The following is a 14,224-nucleotide window of genomic DNA, read 5'->3' as shown; positions in this document are numbered from 1 at the left end:
TTATTAAATTAATTTATCTTACTTTATATATACCTCCACACATCTGTAACATTAGAGAAAACTGGAAGCGAAGTGTCATTAAACATTAATGGGCCACGTTCACAGTTCTCAAACACAATGAAAGGGAATAAATCAATTGCTTTGCTCAGTTAAATGTCCGCAAAATAACACAGAGTGTAGATGAGTAAATAAGGAGAAAAATTGAAGAAAATGAGCTGAAACTAAAACGAAAGCAACCGAATAATGCTGCTGAAAATACATGCTAATGCGTTAGCCACATCACGCTAACAAACAAGGTCATGCGAATGTTTACTTCTCTTAATACTAACAAACGTTTTTTTCTTGATCATTTTTCTTCTGGTATAAATTAGCTGCCATTAAATTAACGTGAGCTACAAAGTCAAGTAATGCTTAAGGTTTCTCATTTCAATCATAACTACTCAAAATGAGGCTTCATCATATTCCACTTGACTAGTGTTAATATTTGGTGTGACCTGCAGCCTAGATTTCAGCTTAATCTCAGAGGTGGCCGACATGACATGCGCACGCACGCACTTGCACAGAAGTGGGCCACTGATGACACCACGGGGATGACTTTAATTCCGTCTGGCCTCTCAATAGAGGTCACTCGCTGCATGAAATCGACAAGAGTGTCATCGAAAGTCATTTCAAAGCAGCTAGGACAGGGGGTATCAAACTTAATTTTTTTTGCAGGCCACCATTGTAGTCTTATTTCGAAGGGCTATTATGAATAAATGTATGTGCACCTCATATTATTTACAGTAAGAGCTACAAAACAAACTGACAAATAACTCATATTCAAATCAGACAAAAACTGGTCAAATATTAAAAAAAATATATTAAAAGTGAAGACAATTTGCAATTCTAGTAATGACACACGAATTTGATGCACAATTTGTCTTCGCGGGCCACATAAAATGATGCAGCGGGCCGTATCTGGCCCCCGGGCCTTGACTTTGACACCTGTGAGCGAAAATAATGGAAAGAATAGATTGCTATTGAACTAGCTTTCATGACGACTCTGAAGGCGTCTTGGCCTTTTTGTGTAGCAACAGCGCCACCCTGTGGGATTCCTGAAAAATGCTTTTATGAGCATCTGTGTTAAGTATTGCTGCTTGACGAAGGCAAATTAGAAATACATGTCTCAGTTTGAAGGTAAGGCAAACAAAGTGTTTTATTGTGAAAGGAACTATTTGGAGTTACCTAGATTTCCGTGTAAATTGGCCATAAAATGATGCCTTCAATGCCATGCAGGAAAAATTATCATCCAAGCTATTAGGGAGAAGTTTCATTAGGGGAAAAAAAACTAATGAGGCAAAGCGCTTCTTCACAGCTTTTTAATTTAAAGTCTCATAAAAGGAAAAACACAGAATACAACGAGTGCACAGGTAACATGAGATATATCATTTGTACAATTGAAAACATGCTTCAGAAAGATACATTACAATGTCTCCCGTGTACAGAACTCTGAAACTTGCTAACAAAGACAACTTTCTTGAATTGCATCACACTGAACGTAAATATGCATATTTTGTAAAGGTTTGTTTACAGTACAACGAACACAAAGGCTTAAAAAGCACTTTTTTTCCCTCAATTCAACAAACAAGGTTCCTTCCTTTAAAAAAAACAGTGCTAAATAAAACACTGGAAATGATACAAGCAGAGCATTAAAAAAGGGAAAACCTGACTAGAAAAAAAATAAAAATAATCCCTATTTGGTAGAAATATAGGCCACTAAGTGGAGTTATGCTACCCCATATGACAACAAAAAGGATGCGAGCGCCTAAGTCACACCTTAGTACAATTCGACACAACTTCTACCCACAACTTAAACTTAGGGTACTCGAAACAGCTCATTCCAGAAATCGTCAAATTCAAATTTGGCCCATTTTTGGAATGAGCCCCCTCCGAGTGAACCCATGACAACAAACCAGTACGCAAAACAACGGGAGACGTGTAATTTTTTTTTCCTCTTTGTTTTTACAAGCTTGCGTCTTCATATTCATGCTTAAGTTGTGTGGCAGGGGTGGGGGGGTTTGGGGGGGGCTTAGCAGCTGTAAGGCAATTTATTTGGGGAACTTTGTAATACTGTATGATATGAGAGTACAACAGGGTGACGAGTTCCGAGGTCGAGAGTCGGAATAACAATTGGGGAGGGGGGGGCTGAAACACAATTTTTCCACTAGGGAAATGGAAAAAAATCTAGTTTGGGAGATTGTTGAGGATCCACATAGTTGATTTATTTGTCAAAATAATTCAAGTAAATGCAAGGTAATAAAAAACATGATAAACATCCATTTGGAGTTTGCTATTTAAAAAATACTTTTTTTTTTTTTTTAAGAAAGACTGCTTCACACTTCCCTCTTGATGACGCAGCATCAGGAGCAATTGGAGGTTCAGTATCTTGCTCAAGGACACTTCGACATGGTCGCAACGCCCAACGTCTTGGGAGAGAGTTTGAAATGAGATAATAGTTCATGGTGAGGATTAACTAACTAAAATGTAGGGCATCATTGACTCGTGGTTTTTACCTGTTCACCGCCAGGTTCTGTTGCTATTATGTTTACTGTATTGTTAAATTAATACCTCGCAAAAAGTGAGCATTTGTGTAATTTTGGACATAAAAGGACGGCAGCTATGCAATGCTGAAGGTTTGTTATGGCTTGGGTGGGTTGCTCTCCGGGCTGTCGCACGGTGATGCGGCGCCTTCCGCCGTGATGGGCGAGGCGGGGCACGAAGCAGGGGAAGGGAACTCCTTGATGGTGACGGTGACCAGGTTGGTGGTGACGTCTGTGACCACCACGTCCTTGCAGCTGGATCCTATTTGCGGGTGCCAGTCGGGGTCGCCCTCAGAGGGCACCCTGGCTTGTTCTGGCGGGCCGCCGCCCCCTTGGGGCAAGGAGGCGCCTAGGGCGTCAGCGGCGTCCTCCCCAGCGGGCAGTGCGGCTGACGCGGAGGGGTTAGCGGGAGCGGACGGGGGCATATTTGGAGATTCTGCGGGACTTTTGGATTGTGCCGGCTCTCCGGAAGGCGGGAAAGAATGGGAGGTTTTAGGATTCCCGTTGGACTGGGAAGGAAGTGCGGAAGCGTGCAAGTGGGACGGTGTGGAACGGGTGTTCCTGGCGTTGCAGGACCCCGGTGGAGGGTGGAAGGCCAGGGGGCCCCCGCACTGCAGCCCAAAAGGCTTCCCGTACATGGGGAAGCCAAGCATCTTCAGCGGGGGCTGGAAAGGTCTATAGGGAACTTCTCCCTTCTTCCCGATGATGCGATTGCGGGACGGGATGTTCTGGCGCCCCCCCGGGACATTCCGAGAGCCGCCGACGCTCGATCCGCCGCGACCCGGCTTGTCGATTACCTTCAGATTAAGGATGATGCGGCCCCGCTTGACCTCGCGGGGCTTCACCCGGCGGTTGAGGATGCGCACGGTCTCGGAAAAAGGCGAAGCGTGAGGGCGGGACGGGAAGCCGCCGGGCCCGGAGAAAGAGGACGCCATGGGGTCCGAGCGGGGCAGGGGCCGGCGGGACATGCGGTGGCAGCGGTGAATGTCTTTCTTCAGCTTGTGGGTTGCGGCCAGGGAGCTGAGCTTCGGGGATGTGGGCGCCAAAGGGTGAGGCGAGGAAGAGGAGGCGGAAGAAGTCGCTCGGCTGGAAACGGAACGCGATGTCGCTTGGCAGGATTTTGCGCATCGAGTGCTTGTTTCTCCTTTCTGAGGCTGGAAAGCAGCATTTGTTTTACCAAACGTTGGAGACAGGACAATAAAAAAAAAAAAGTGATGTATGACTTTTTTTTCCTCTCTGTTGTATGCAAAAGCACCCTCGCCATTTGACTTTTAAAGGCTTTTAATTTGCTTAACTGCAGAACGTACGACGTGTTTAAAATCATTATTATGTACAAAGTATGCTGAATGAAAAAAAAAAAAGAAAACACTCCTGTGGTCTCAATTTACCTTAATCACAAGGTTTTTGGATTTTGGCCCCCGCTTTTTTGGCCCGCTACGTTCCCGCTCTCGTTCTCTGGGGAAAAAGAAACAAATTATGATTATTATGATATATTTTAAATTTAATCTTTTATATATATATATAAATATTTCAAAATGATGAAGACGTATTTTAAATGGAAGCCATCTCCTCACTTTTGCTCAAAGCCAAGTATAAGCCTGTCATCCAGAATATTCTCCTCTGGCTCCCAGGTGCTGTCCCTGAATGAGCACAAAGAACTCATCAAAAGAGGACACATCTTAAAATAGACTTTTTAAAAAATATATATTAAAATAAAATCTATATTTAGACATTCACTTACTTCATTGCCCATCCCTTCCATTTCACCAAATATTCAAGTCGCCCCTGCAATAAAAACCAAACATTCACGTTCAGCTTAATTTCGATTAATCCAAATTTATCCATCGATTTTTGCAAAACATGACCTCCTTTTTTAGAATTTTGTTTTCTGATAACGATGCATAAATGATTGAACATTGTTTTGTGACCCCTCAATGAACCAACACTGAGATGAACTGATTTAACAGACAGATGGCAAGAAGCTTAGTGAAAGTTTTGAGTAAAGGCCATTCAGAGGTCACCGGAGGGGGTGGGGGTGTTTTCCTGGTTCACTGCATGGACCTGACACTTGACCTGAGCAAGCCCCTGGTATTGTTTACTGACCTTATGGCCCCCAACAAAATTGAAGGGACTACTGGAAATGGTCAAAACAGAAAGGAGGTCACCATAATAAAGAAGAAAAGCCTGTTTTTTAAAATAAAGCATCTTGCGGGAGGAAAAGACAAAAGTTACGTTTAACAAGAGACATCTGTGGTATGCACGCCCACTGTGGCCGTGTAGCTTTAGCCAGTGCTAGCTGGAGCATAAATCATGTCCATTTTAAAAACTCCTCCCGCCGGTCTCACCATTTCACAAGCGAGCTTCTTTTGTGTCACTTTTACTGCCCGGGGAAAGGCCGCAAAGCAGCAACCATGGCTTGAAATGTTTCGCAGGCTATCTTAGCATGTAGCTTAGCAAACCGGAGGCCTCCGAAACCAGCGAACGCGCCGATGACGGATGACTTTCCCGCGGATTACATCTGTCAAAACACGCGGGAGGACCGTGAAGGTGGCGGCTCACCTTTCGGACGCGGCGTTTTAGTATGGCTTCCGCGGCGAAGACGCGATCGCCCATCGCCGAGAGCTCCATCCTATCTATGCGCTATTGGTTCCAGGAGATAGGGGGTTCGGCTCTGTTCGGTTCGACCGCAGCCGAACTGTCCGCGACACGCACGCACGCACGGCTACTGGGTTCTGCTTGCCGCTGTGTGTCACGTGGTCGAGGCCAGCCCCCCTGGTCGTCATGGCAATGAGGAAGATACCGCTCTACTTTTTTCTTAGCTGACGTCATCCCGGTTCAGATGTGACCAGAATTTGTGACACTATTGGATTATGCCAACTTTCCTCCTCATCGTTTGGTATAATTATCATTTAAAAAAAGAAAATGAGTTGATGAAATGTCCTCTGACTGATCAAAATGAATTTTTTTGCAAAAAAAAAAGAAAGAAAAAAAGAAACTACGACGAGGAAACTAATTAGTTTGTTGCTATAATTGTGCATAACTTACAAATCCTAATATTTGGACACAATTGTAATAATTCTATTACTATTTTATACCACACCTTCCCACTGCAGCTGTAAGTTTTTTTCTTTATCAAGAATCTGTACATTAAAGTAAATCAATCAAGCACATGTCAGGTCAACCCTGATCACTGGCCAAAATGGGTATGCCTAAATTTCTTATGTAAAACCATTTAATTGAGTGTCTATTGAGATCATTAGGTGTCACTCTAATTTTCCTTGATTTGTCCAACAATAAAATGAACGGATGGATGATGATTTTGTTGCTACAATTAATGTATTTTGGGTCATCTTTCAAATTTATTTATTTATTTATTTATTTATTTATTTATTTATTCGTTTGTTTGTTTGTTTGTTTTTTGATTGATTTATTTGGCTTTGATATCGTGAATGAAATCCGATTTAATAATCGCATTCCAGTTCAGGCCCGCCTACTTTCCGAAAAGCGGAGATGCGATTGGTTCATTTGCTGTCAGTTGTCAGGCTTGGTTGCAGCGTGGTGCTTGTTGGCGTCGCTGTCATAAATCAGACATCACACAAGAAAGCTCGCTGTAAGTAGATGCTGTGCTGTTTCTGAGATAAACATGGAGTTAACGATTAGAATTAACTTAAATGATATTATTGAATTTAAATTTCACAGTTGAATCCGGGTTTTAAACGACGTTAAATGACTGTTCGCCCCACCTCTCGACTCTGACGCTTGTTATGTGAAATGTGACTGGAGGACGAGAAACATGCGAGTAGAATGAATGGACCCACTTGTTTATCATTCATAATTGAGTCCCAGTTCCAATTTATTTTTATTTATTTTAAGGGAAACGTACAACAGAGATAAAGGACAGCCAAGCTAGCAGCGTTCATTCGACCGTCCTCGTCCATTACAGTACTGATAATGGACAGCAGAGCTCGAGCAGCACTTGTTTTGACTCGTTTCCGACTTTAATGTGAATAAATTATGTATATTCCACAGGGTTACACAAACAAGGTTAAATTATTCATCTCAGTGTCCTTTTTATGTGGAAAAACAAGAGGATATGCTCCAAGGAATTTAATTAATCAAGATAACTTCTCAATGAAATTATGCAGAATATAGGTTTGAACATTTTGAAATGATTTATCTTTGTCCCATTTCACAAGCTTGGCATTTGAACAGGGGTATGTAGAGTTTCTATACCCGCTCCATATTGCTTTGTATTAAATGTAAAATATTAAATTCCAGCCCCTCCCAGGTCACGATGCAGTTCCTGGGCCGTCTTCTCGACACCGTGTCCTCCGTTTCCACCCTGTTCACCAACCCTTACCGTGTGAGGGACGTACAGCTGTCTGACTACAGTGGAGGAGGGAAAACGATGCTGAGGCAAGAAGGGCGTCTGGTTCTCTACAAGAACGGCCAGTACCAATCGTGGGAGTGTGTGCTAATGTGCCCCGAGACACCTGGAGCGGCCCTGAGGTCAGTGAAGCACAGAAGCGTCATAAGATTAATGAGCGTGTGTGTGATGAATCTCGAAATATGCATCGCTTTCGGCCTAAGGCTTTTCCAGGTGGCGTCAGAAGAGGACGCCATGAACTGGTTCCCGCAGTACGCCCTTAAACTTCCACCGTTCTACGATACACTCCCGCCGATGAAGGCCGAGACCGCCCAGACGATCGTCGACTGCCTGCGTAGCCATCCGGATTGGAGCGCCGCTCATATCGCCGTGGATACGGGCCTCAGGGAGTGTCTGAAACACAACTACGTTCAGAGGTAAAACGAAAGTTTGGGGAATTTAGTTTCTACACACACATTCTGTATAATTCAAGGTACGAGGCCTTGCAGACTTTTCGCAATTGGGTCTGGAATATTTCGTAAACACTTTAATATGCTTTATGTTTCCAGTCAGATCAACGCTCGGGACGCCCTCGGTCAAACGCCGCTTCACCTGGCGTGCGAGAGAAGCGACGCGGCCTGCGTGAAGGAGCTCCTGGAGGAGAGCCAGGCTCGCACGGATATCAGAGACCACCAGGGAGAGACACCCATGCACATTGCCGCCAAGCACGATTCCCCCGGTGTCATCCAGGTGAGAGGAACTTCTTGAAGTTTGAAACGGTGAACTGGATATACATGAAAGCGGAGCAACAGAAATGAACGGCAGAAGATACCAGTAGGAGAATGTAAGTTGCAATTTGGATCATCGTTCAGGTTCTTCTGCCTCCACGCAGGTGTTGTGTTCGCGATTGTGCTCCGGCGTGAACGAGCTGAACAACGCCGGGGAGACGCCGCTGCACGTGTCCTGCCGCCTGGGCCGAGTAGAGGCTGTCAAAGCTCTCTTGGGAGGCGGGGCCAAATGCGACGTCCGGGGAGGCGTCGGCTACCCCATCCACTCTGCCATGAAGTACAACGAGAAGAGGTGGTTAAGCAGGAAAAACTTTTGATTGGTCACTTGGATCTCAAGTGAAAGCTGTTATGGCTACACGATGGGATGCACCTCATAAGAATTTTTTCTTTCTCAGCTGTACGGAGGAGATCCTGAGAGCGGACCCTGCCCAACTGCACGCTGAAGACACCTTGTATGGAGGTACGCCCCTTCACTGGGCTAAAACAGCAGAGGTGAGGAACATCTCATACGTCTCATTACGGACCTTATCAAATATCAATATCCCGAGAAGTACTTTTCGTTTGGAAATTCCGCTACTGAATTCCAGAAGTACTGAGATAAAAAACTGGTAGTTTTTAGGTTGGCACAAGTATTTGGCATTTTCCTAATTATTCTTTAGAATGAGAACTTCTCTGGTTTGACTTTTCCACGATGACTTTCAACACAGATGTGTCGCATGGTGCTGGACAGGGGCGGAGCCATCAACTACCTGAGCAAGACCGGCGAGAGCGCCCTCCACATTTGCACCAAGAGGGGTCGCTTTGAGGCCGCCATGGTCCTGCTCACGCACGGCGCCAACGCCAACCTGAAGGGGCAGGACGGCAACACGGCGTTGCACCTCGCCATGAAGGTGCGTGACCACATCCCCCCCGGATGTCGACCGGATAAAATCATGAGCGTTCGTGTCGGAACAGATGGATCGCATGGAGTTGATTAAAGCTCTGATCGTGTTCGGGGCCGACGTGGAGATCCACAACGACTTGGGCGAGACGCCGGGACTGATTGCTGCTCGCACCAGCAAAGGTACTGCTAAAAAAAAAAAATGAAATCCTTGTTTTATTATGCACTAACAAACATCCTCGTTTGTCTCTCACAAATGACATAACATTTTGTGTGTGCACGTTTAACCGGGATTTGCCATGCATGAAAAAAAAAAAAAAAAAAAAGGTCCCAATCGAAAGATACTGCTGGACATGCTGTGTAGTGTGGGTGTGCAACGCTGCCTGCCCCCTTCAGCCGGCAGCCCCCCACCCAAGGCCGCGGCGCCAGGCATAGGTAATACCGTCGTCCTGCTCACCCACACTTTTTTCTCTTTCATGCATCTCCGAAACACTTGATTTCAAAAGTCGGACTCACCATTGAATAATTAACGGAATGATGAAATGCAATCGAAAATATCGTGTTGCAACATTTTTCTGGCCCACAGGGTTTGAGGACGTCATGCACATTGGAGCCACGATCGCCGCAATGAGCAGAGGCAGATCGGAGGTGGACGCTCCCATGAAGGACACAAGGAGGTGTGTATGTGGAGTTTTTTTTTTTTTTTTTTATAATAGCAAAAGTGGCAAGTATTCTTACAGCGTACTTTCTACTCCTCTGCAGGATGGACACTCTTCTGTGTCTGGACGGTGGAGGGATCAGGGGCCTGGTTCTGATCCAGATGCTAATCGCATTGGAGAAAGAAGCCGGCCGACCCACCAGGGAGCTCTTCGACTGGGTGGCCGGGACCAGCACCGGAGGAATTCTGGCCCTCGCTATCGTCCATGGTGTGTAGATATTTTTGGGGTGATTTTTAATTTAACTCCTCATCCCTGCATGGGCGCCATGACGACTTTTTTTCCGATGTACAGGGAAGTCCATGGAGTACCTCCGCTGCTTGTACTTTCGAATGAAGGAGCAAGTGTTCCGGGGCTCACGACCGTATGAATCGGCCCCACTGGAGGACTTCCTGAAGAAAGAGTTTGGAGAGAATACCAAAATGGCCGACGTTCAGTACCCCAGGTACGTGTTCCATGTTGTAGTTTCAACTCAAAAGATGAATTCCAGCTTTTATTTGATGTTTTTTTTTAACTCGTACAGGGTGATGGTGACCAGCGTTCTGGCAGACCGACACCCAGGGGAGCTTCACATTTTCAGGAACTACGACCCTCCCTCCTTCCGTAGAGAATCCCCGTACGCCACCACCGCCACTTTCAAGCCACTCACCATCCCGCAAGGTAAGAAATGGGTGTGCGTCGCCGCACCGCCTTGCTTGCCGTGTGCCAGCCGTGTCATTGTTGCAGGATGGGAGGATGAGGATTTGTTGCTAGTAGGATACACAGTGGAGCCGGCCACTAAGCGTAGGAAGGTGACAGACGAAGGTGTGTGTGCGCTTGACTGAGAGTGGCTTGCTTGCAAAGTCAACATGGAAGAATGTTGGGCCTCGCTCGCTTCCCACGCAAATCACATGGAAAGGTGGATGCAGTGTGGTTTGTTTTTTCCGAAGAGCAACTTGTATGGCGAGCTGCCCGCTCCAGCGGCGCCGCCCCCACTTACTTCCGGCCAATGGGACGCTTCCTGGACGGAGGGCTGTTGGCCAACAACCCTACGCTCGACGCCATGTCGGAGATCCATCAGCACTACAAAGCGCTCAAAGCTGAGGTAACGCAACTTTGTTGAATGAATATAAGATGTCTGACTTCTAATCATGTTTTGTTTCTCAGGGCCACGGGGTGGAGATCAAGAAACTGGGTCTTGTCGTTTCTCTCGGGACCGGTAAGCCACCACATCTGTGTGCACGCTCACACAAGTGGGATATCCAAATTTGATTAGTTCTGTGACCAGCTCCGAATGCGGTTGGTGGCCTTGACCACTAGAGGACAGTATAATAAAGAAAAAAGTCTTACTGAGTTAGTGACTGTGTAAAATTAGTTGTTTTTTTAGTTGTTATTTTCTTATTTTTTTTAATTTGACTCTAAGCTGAAGGTTTAGAAGTGGCAATAAGTGGCTTGAATTCTTTTTTTTTTTTAATTCACAGGATGCTGGCGAGTGTACTAATTACACTGAAATTGTGTTTTTAAAAAAAAATTAATTGTTGACGGAATATGTAACATTTCAGGACTAAACCAATGTGCGCTCAATTCATTACTTACTACTTTACATTATTTTTTAATCACATGAAATCATAAATATAGAAAATAGATGTCAAGTTGATACTGTACCTTTTGATTGTCCTCAGGTAAACCACCCCAAGTGGCGGTGAGCTCCGTGGATGTTTTCCGACCCTCCAATCCACTGGAACTAGCCAAAAGCATTTTTGGAGCGAAGGAGCTGGGCAAGATGTTGGTGGACTGCGTGAGTATCGCTTTACTCCCTCGAAATTGTGTTAAGGCTGTGTGTGACATCATCACTTTGCTGCCGGGCAGTGTACTGACTCTGACGGCTGCGCCGTGGACCGAGCCAGTGCCTGGTGTGAAATGATCGACACCATCTACCACAGGTATGCCAGACTCACTTGAGACAGCAGGATCTAGTGGAGTCCTCGTTTCTTTCGTGCCAACTCCAGCACTGTGCTAGTTTCCAGCTAATATCCGAAATGATTTCTCTCCAACAGATTGAGCCCGCAGCTTTCCCAGGAGGTGATGTTGGACGAAGTGAGCGACGCCATTCTGGTTGACATGCTGTGGGAAACCCAGATGTACCTGTACGACAAAAGGGAGGTGCTCCAGGCACTCGCCAAAGCGCTAGTAGGCAATTAGAAGGTAACACAAAACGCTCTTGTGAGTGGATGCTCCTAAATGAAAAGCGTTGAGCACTGAATGCAAACATGGAGAAGGTCTGTGGATCTATAAAGGTTGCAATAATTTGACTGACATGCAAGCAAAGCATCACATGACCTCTTGTTACAAACCTCTGAAACCCAGCACAGATAGCCCACTGTGCTCATAATTTTGCGTGGTTTTTTTTCCCTTCACATTTACCTCTAGCATATATTATATAATAATATTGAGTTAATAAATAAACACGTACATAACTTATTGCATATGATGACATGTTGATTATTCTTTCCCTGTGTATGTTGTTTCACCCTTTGTTGCACTTTGGTCTCATTCACCTCTGATAACATCATCCAGAGAATCTCACACGGCTGTGATTATATGCAGTGGACGCAAATTATTGACTTCAAGAACTGTTAAAGCTCCGCTTTCAATTAAAAGCATTACCTTTGTGAAGAAGCCGACACAGATTTTGGATTTGTTGTCATTAGATAGTGCCGGTGTACCTAATAAACGTTAAAAAAAAATACTTGAAAGACAAACTGAAGTGGGAGTAAGCAACCTTTACTGTTCAATTTTGTATATTTATGTAGCACTTAATGTTCAAAGTCAAATAAAACTATTTTTACGCCATCTGCAAAGCAAGCCCTTCTTTGTGGTCATGGAATAAAGTTTGTTGTCTATATCCCTCCCCAGCAGATGGCGCTAATGCTTAATGTCAGGCAGCAACTATTTAGTTCTAGACAACAAGCAAACATGAGATTTTATTTTCACCAGACATTTCCAAATGACAGCTAGCCAAAACCCAATCTGGACTAAACAGGACACTTCCTCCTTCTGAAAAACAAGTAGCTGTCCCAATGATGCCATGATGTCACCTCATTGAAACGAGTGTGTTAGTGAGTGTGTGCGAGCACCGCTTTCCTCCATTAGCCCATAGCAGACAGCGTTGCATTGTTTCCGAGCCAAAAGCTCCACATCAGTCCTCCCAAAAGACGCCGCCCCGCACATCCTTTTCTCCCACAAAGTAGAAATCCTCCCACTGCGGACAGAAAGGGATTTTTCCTCATCCTCCCGGTGCCCAGTTTGCTAATAATTAGCGTGAGACATTACTAATTGGGGAAAGAGAGTACCGGAAAGGATTGACAATGAAAATGGAAGACAGTAGCCTATTTGTTAACTTGCTGTCAGGATTACTTCTTTATTTTTTTTTTACATCTGTCAATAAAAAGAAGCCCATTGATTTTAAAAGATGATTATTCTGAGATTCCCGAGATAGCAGGCAAGTTTGTGCTGGGGACACTGGCGGAGCTAGGATTTTTTTTTTTTTTTTTTTTTTTTGGGGTGGCCGGGAAGGAGGTATAGCTCATCTAAGGGAGTCTGCAAAACAAAAAAATACCCCCACCCAAAAAAAATAATCAGAAAACTTGAAAACTCTGATAGAACTCATAACATGATGGCGTTTAATACACATTTGTTGCGTAAGAGCAATTAGTGTGTCTGTGTGTGGTGACTTTTGTCAGCGGGAAGCATAATTAACTCCCTCGTTGACTCCCAATTATCCCCCCGAGGAGATTAAATTCTCCCAAGTGTAACGAAACACAATTGGCCACCCTGAATTTAAAGTTCCAGCACTCGCATGGTGACTCTGTTTTCACACTCGGCACTTCTCCAAACATCTGCCCACTAGATCATTTGTTTGCTTTGATTACTCAGGCTAATTAAAAGCAATATTTCGTTTATAACGTCAATCTATTGTTGAGTGGAAAGTGATAGAATGGAAGGAAGTAGGTAAGAGGAAGAGGAGTGAATTTTAAAAAAACACAACCTTAATTGTGTTTTATAGTTAGCTCTTCCGTATGCTAGCTAGTTTCTGTTTCACTTAGAATGTAAGAATTGCAAAGAGAAGTTTGAGCTAGCGTAAAATAGAAAAAAGTATATTTCTCGAATCCAACTGAAAACAACTTATTTTTAGAAGTCGTAATAAAACGTGTACAGTCAAGAATATTTTTTTTTTCTCTCTTTAGTGTGAGTAAACCCAACCCTACCCATTTTGTATCCATCTATATAGAATTCACATTTATTGCCTTAAGGTCTCTTTACACACACCCTTGCTTTTCTGTGGCTGCCCTCTTAAAACCTTGCTCTAATCTTAACCCACTGGCGCACCCCTCTTGTTGTTTGGTTGCAAAAAAATAAAATAAAAATAGCAACTTTGCATTCCCAGTTATCACTTCAATTCCAAATTTGTTGCAGGATCAAAGTCCCTTTTGGGTTTTAGCCCAATCTACTGTATGATGAAAGTTTCTTTGTGTGTGGTGGTCACACTTGGATCCTTCTGACAGCGGGGAGGCGAGCCGGTCTAGAGAAGCAACGAGTGAGGTGCATCGTGCAATGTGAGGACGCAGGAAGTGACAGCGCGCCGCCATTCAAGGTCTGAATTGGTTGTGACCCACTTTGCCTCCACGACAACTTTGCATGTGTGTGTGTGTGTGGGAGACAAATTCAAGGAGACAAAGGGAGACTGAGGGCCCTATTTTGGTGCCCAGCGCCAAGTGTAGTCTAACTGCGTACTGGTGGATTTTTCTTTGTGCTAGTATTTTCATGCATGAACAAGATTAAAAATGTAAATGTATAGGCGTGTGGTCAACATGGCGGAAGCATAACGAATATGAATTTCCTAAAGATTCATAGGC

General features: G+C 44.5%; 2 protein-coding genes across 5 annotated transcripts; one reads left to right on the top strand and one right to left on the bottom strand.

Annotated features, from left to right (window-relative positions):
- Positions 1-1,342: 1,342 nt before the first annotated feature.
- On the bottom strand, positions 1,343-5,349 carry cbx6a (chromobox homolog 6a). The gene is made up of 5 exons (XM_068650926.1): positions 5,139-5,349; positions 4,321-4,364; positions 4,154-4,219; positions 3,968-4,034; positions 1,343-3,733 (listed from the first exon to the last, which is right to left on the bottom strand). The coding sequence occupies exons 1-5, from the start codon at positions 5,205-5,207 to the stop codon at positions 2,678-2,680; spliced, it is 1,302 nt and encodes a 433-aa protein (XP_068507027.1). The 5' UTR covers positions 5,208-5,349; the 3' UTR covers positions 1,343-2,677.
- A 730-nt stretch (positions 5,350-6,079) lies between these two features.
- Positions 6,080-12,169, top strand: pla2g6 (phospholipase A2, group VI (cytosolic, calcium-independent)). Of its 4 annotated transcripts, none has more exons than XM_049720523.1 (19): positions 6,080-6,189; positions 6,868-7,088; positions 7,170-7,382; positions 7,515-7,695; positions 7,838-8,025; positions 8,129-8,225; positions 8,441-8,623; positions 8,688-8,796; positions 8,941-9,048; positions 9,200-9,290; positions 9,376-9,539; positions 9,624-9,774; positions 9,853-9,989; positions 10,056-10,133; positions 10,259-10,413; positions 10,476-10,527; positions 10,991-11,106; positions 11,178-11,251; positions 11,366-12,169. In XM_049720523.1, the coding sequence occupies exons 2-19, from the start codon at positions 6,874-6,876 to the stop codon at positions 11,508-11,510; spliced, it is 2,457 nt and encodes an 818-aa protein (XP_049576480.1). In that variant the 5' UTR covers positions 6,080-6,189; positions 6,868-6,873; the 3' UTR covers positions 11,511-12,169. The 4 variants fall into 4 exon arrangements, with proteins under 4 accessions (XP_049576480.1, XP_049576479.1, XP_068506872.1 ...); XM_049720522.1 differs by having other exon boundaries at positions 6,089-6,189; positions 6,858-7,088; XM_068650771.1 differs by lacking the exon at positions 8,941-9,048 and having other exon boundaries at positions 6,089-6,189; positions 6,858-7,088.
- Positions 12,170-14,224: the final 2,055 nt, after the last annotated feature.

Source organism: Syngnathus scovelli, chromosome 5, assembly GCF_024217435.2.
Source record: "Syngnathus scovelli strain Florida chromosome 5, RoL_Ssco_1.2, whole genome shotgun sequence".
NCBI lineage: Eukaryota > Metazoa > Chordata > Actinopteri > Syngnathiformes > Syngnathidae > Syngnathus > Syngnathus scovelli.
Note: the sequence above shows the minus strand (reverse complement) of the source record. Positions and strands in the feature narration are given on the sequence as shown.

Bases quoted from the DNA above. Each gene is read 5' to 3' on its own strand.
- pla2g6 (XM_049720523.1), top strand. From the start codon at position 6,874: ATGCAGTTCCTGGGCCGTCTTCTCGACACCGTGTCCTCCGTTTCCACC. The intron at 10,528-10,990 runs GTAAGCCACCAC...GATTGTCCTCAG, and splicing joins TGTCGTTTCTCTCGGGACCG to GTAAACCACCCCAAGTGGCG. The intron at 11,107-11,177 runs GTGAGTATCGCT...GCTGCCGGGCAG, and splicing joins GCAAGATGTTGGTGGACTGC to TGTACTGACTCTGACGGCTG.
- cbx6a (XM_068650926.1), bottom strand. From the start codon at position 5,207: ATGGAGCTCTCGGCGATGGGCGATCGCGTCTTCGCCGCGGAAGCCATA. The intron at 4,035-4,153 runs GTGAGGAGATGG...CTTTTTCCCCAG, and splicing joins ATACTTGGCTTTGAGCAAAA to AGAACGAGAGCGGGAACGTA. The intron at 3,734-3,967 runs GTAAATTGAGAC...GCTGCTTTCCAG, and splicing joins CCAAAAACCTTGTGATTAAG to CCTCAGAAAGGAGAAACAAG.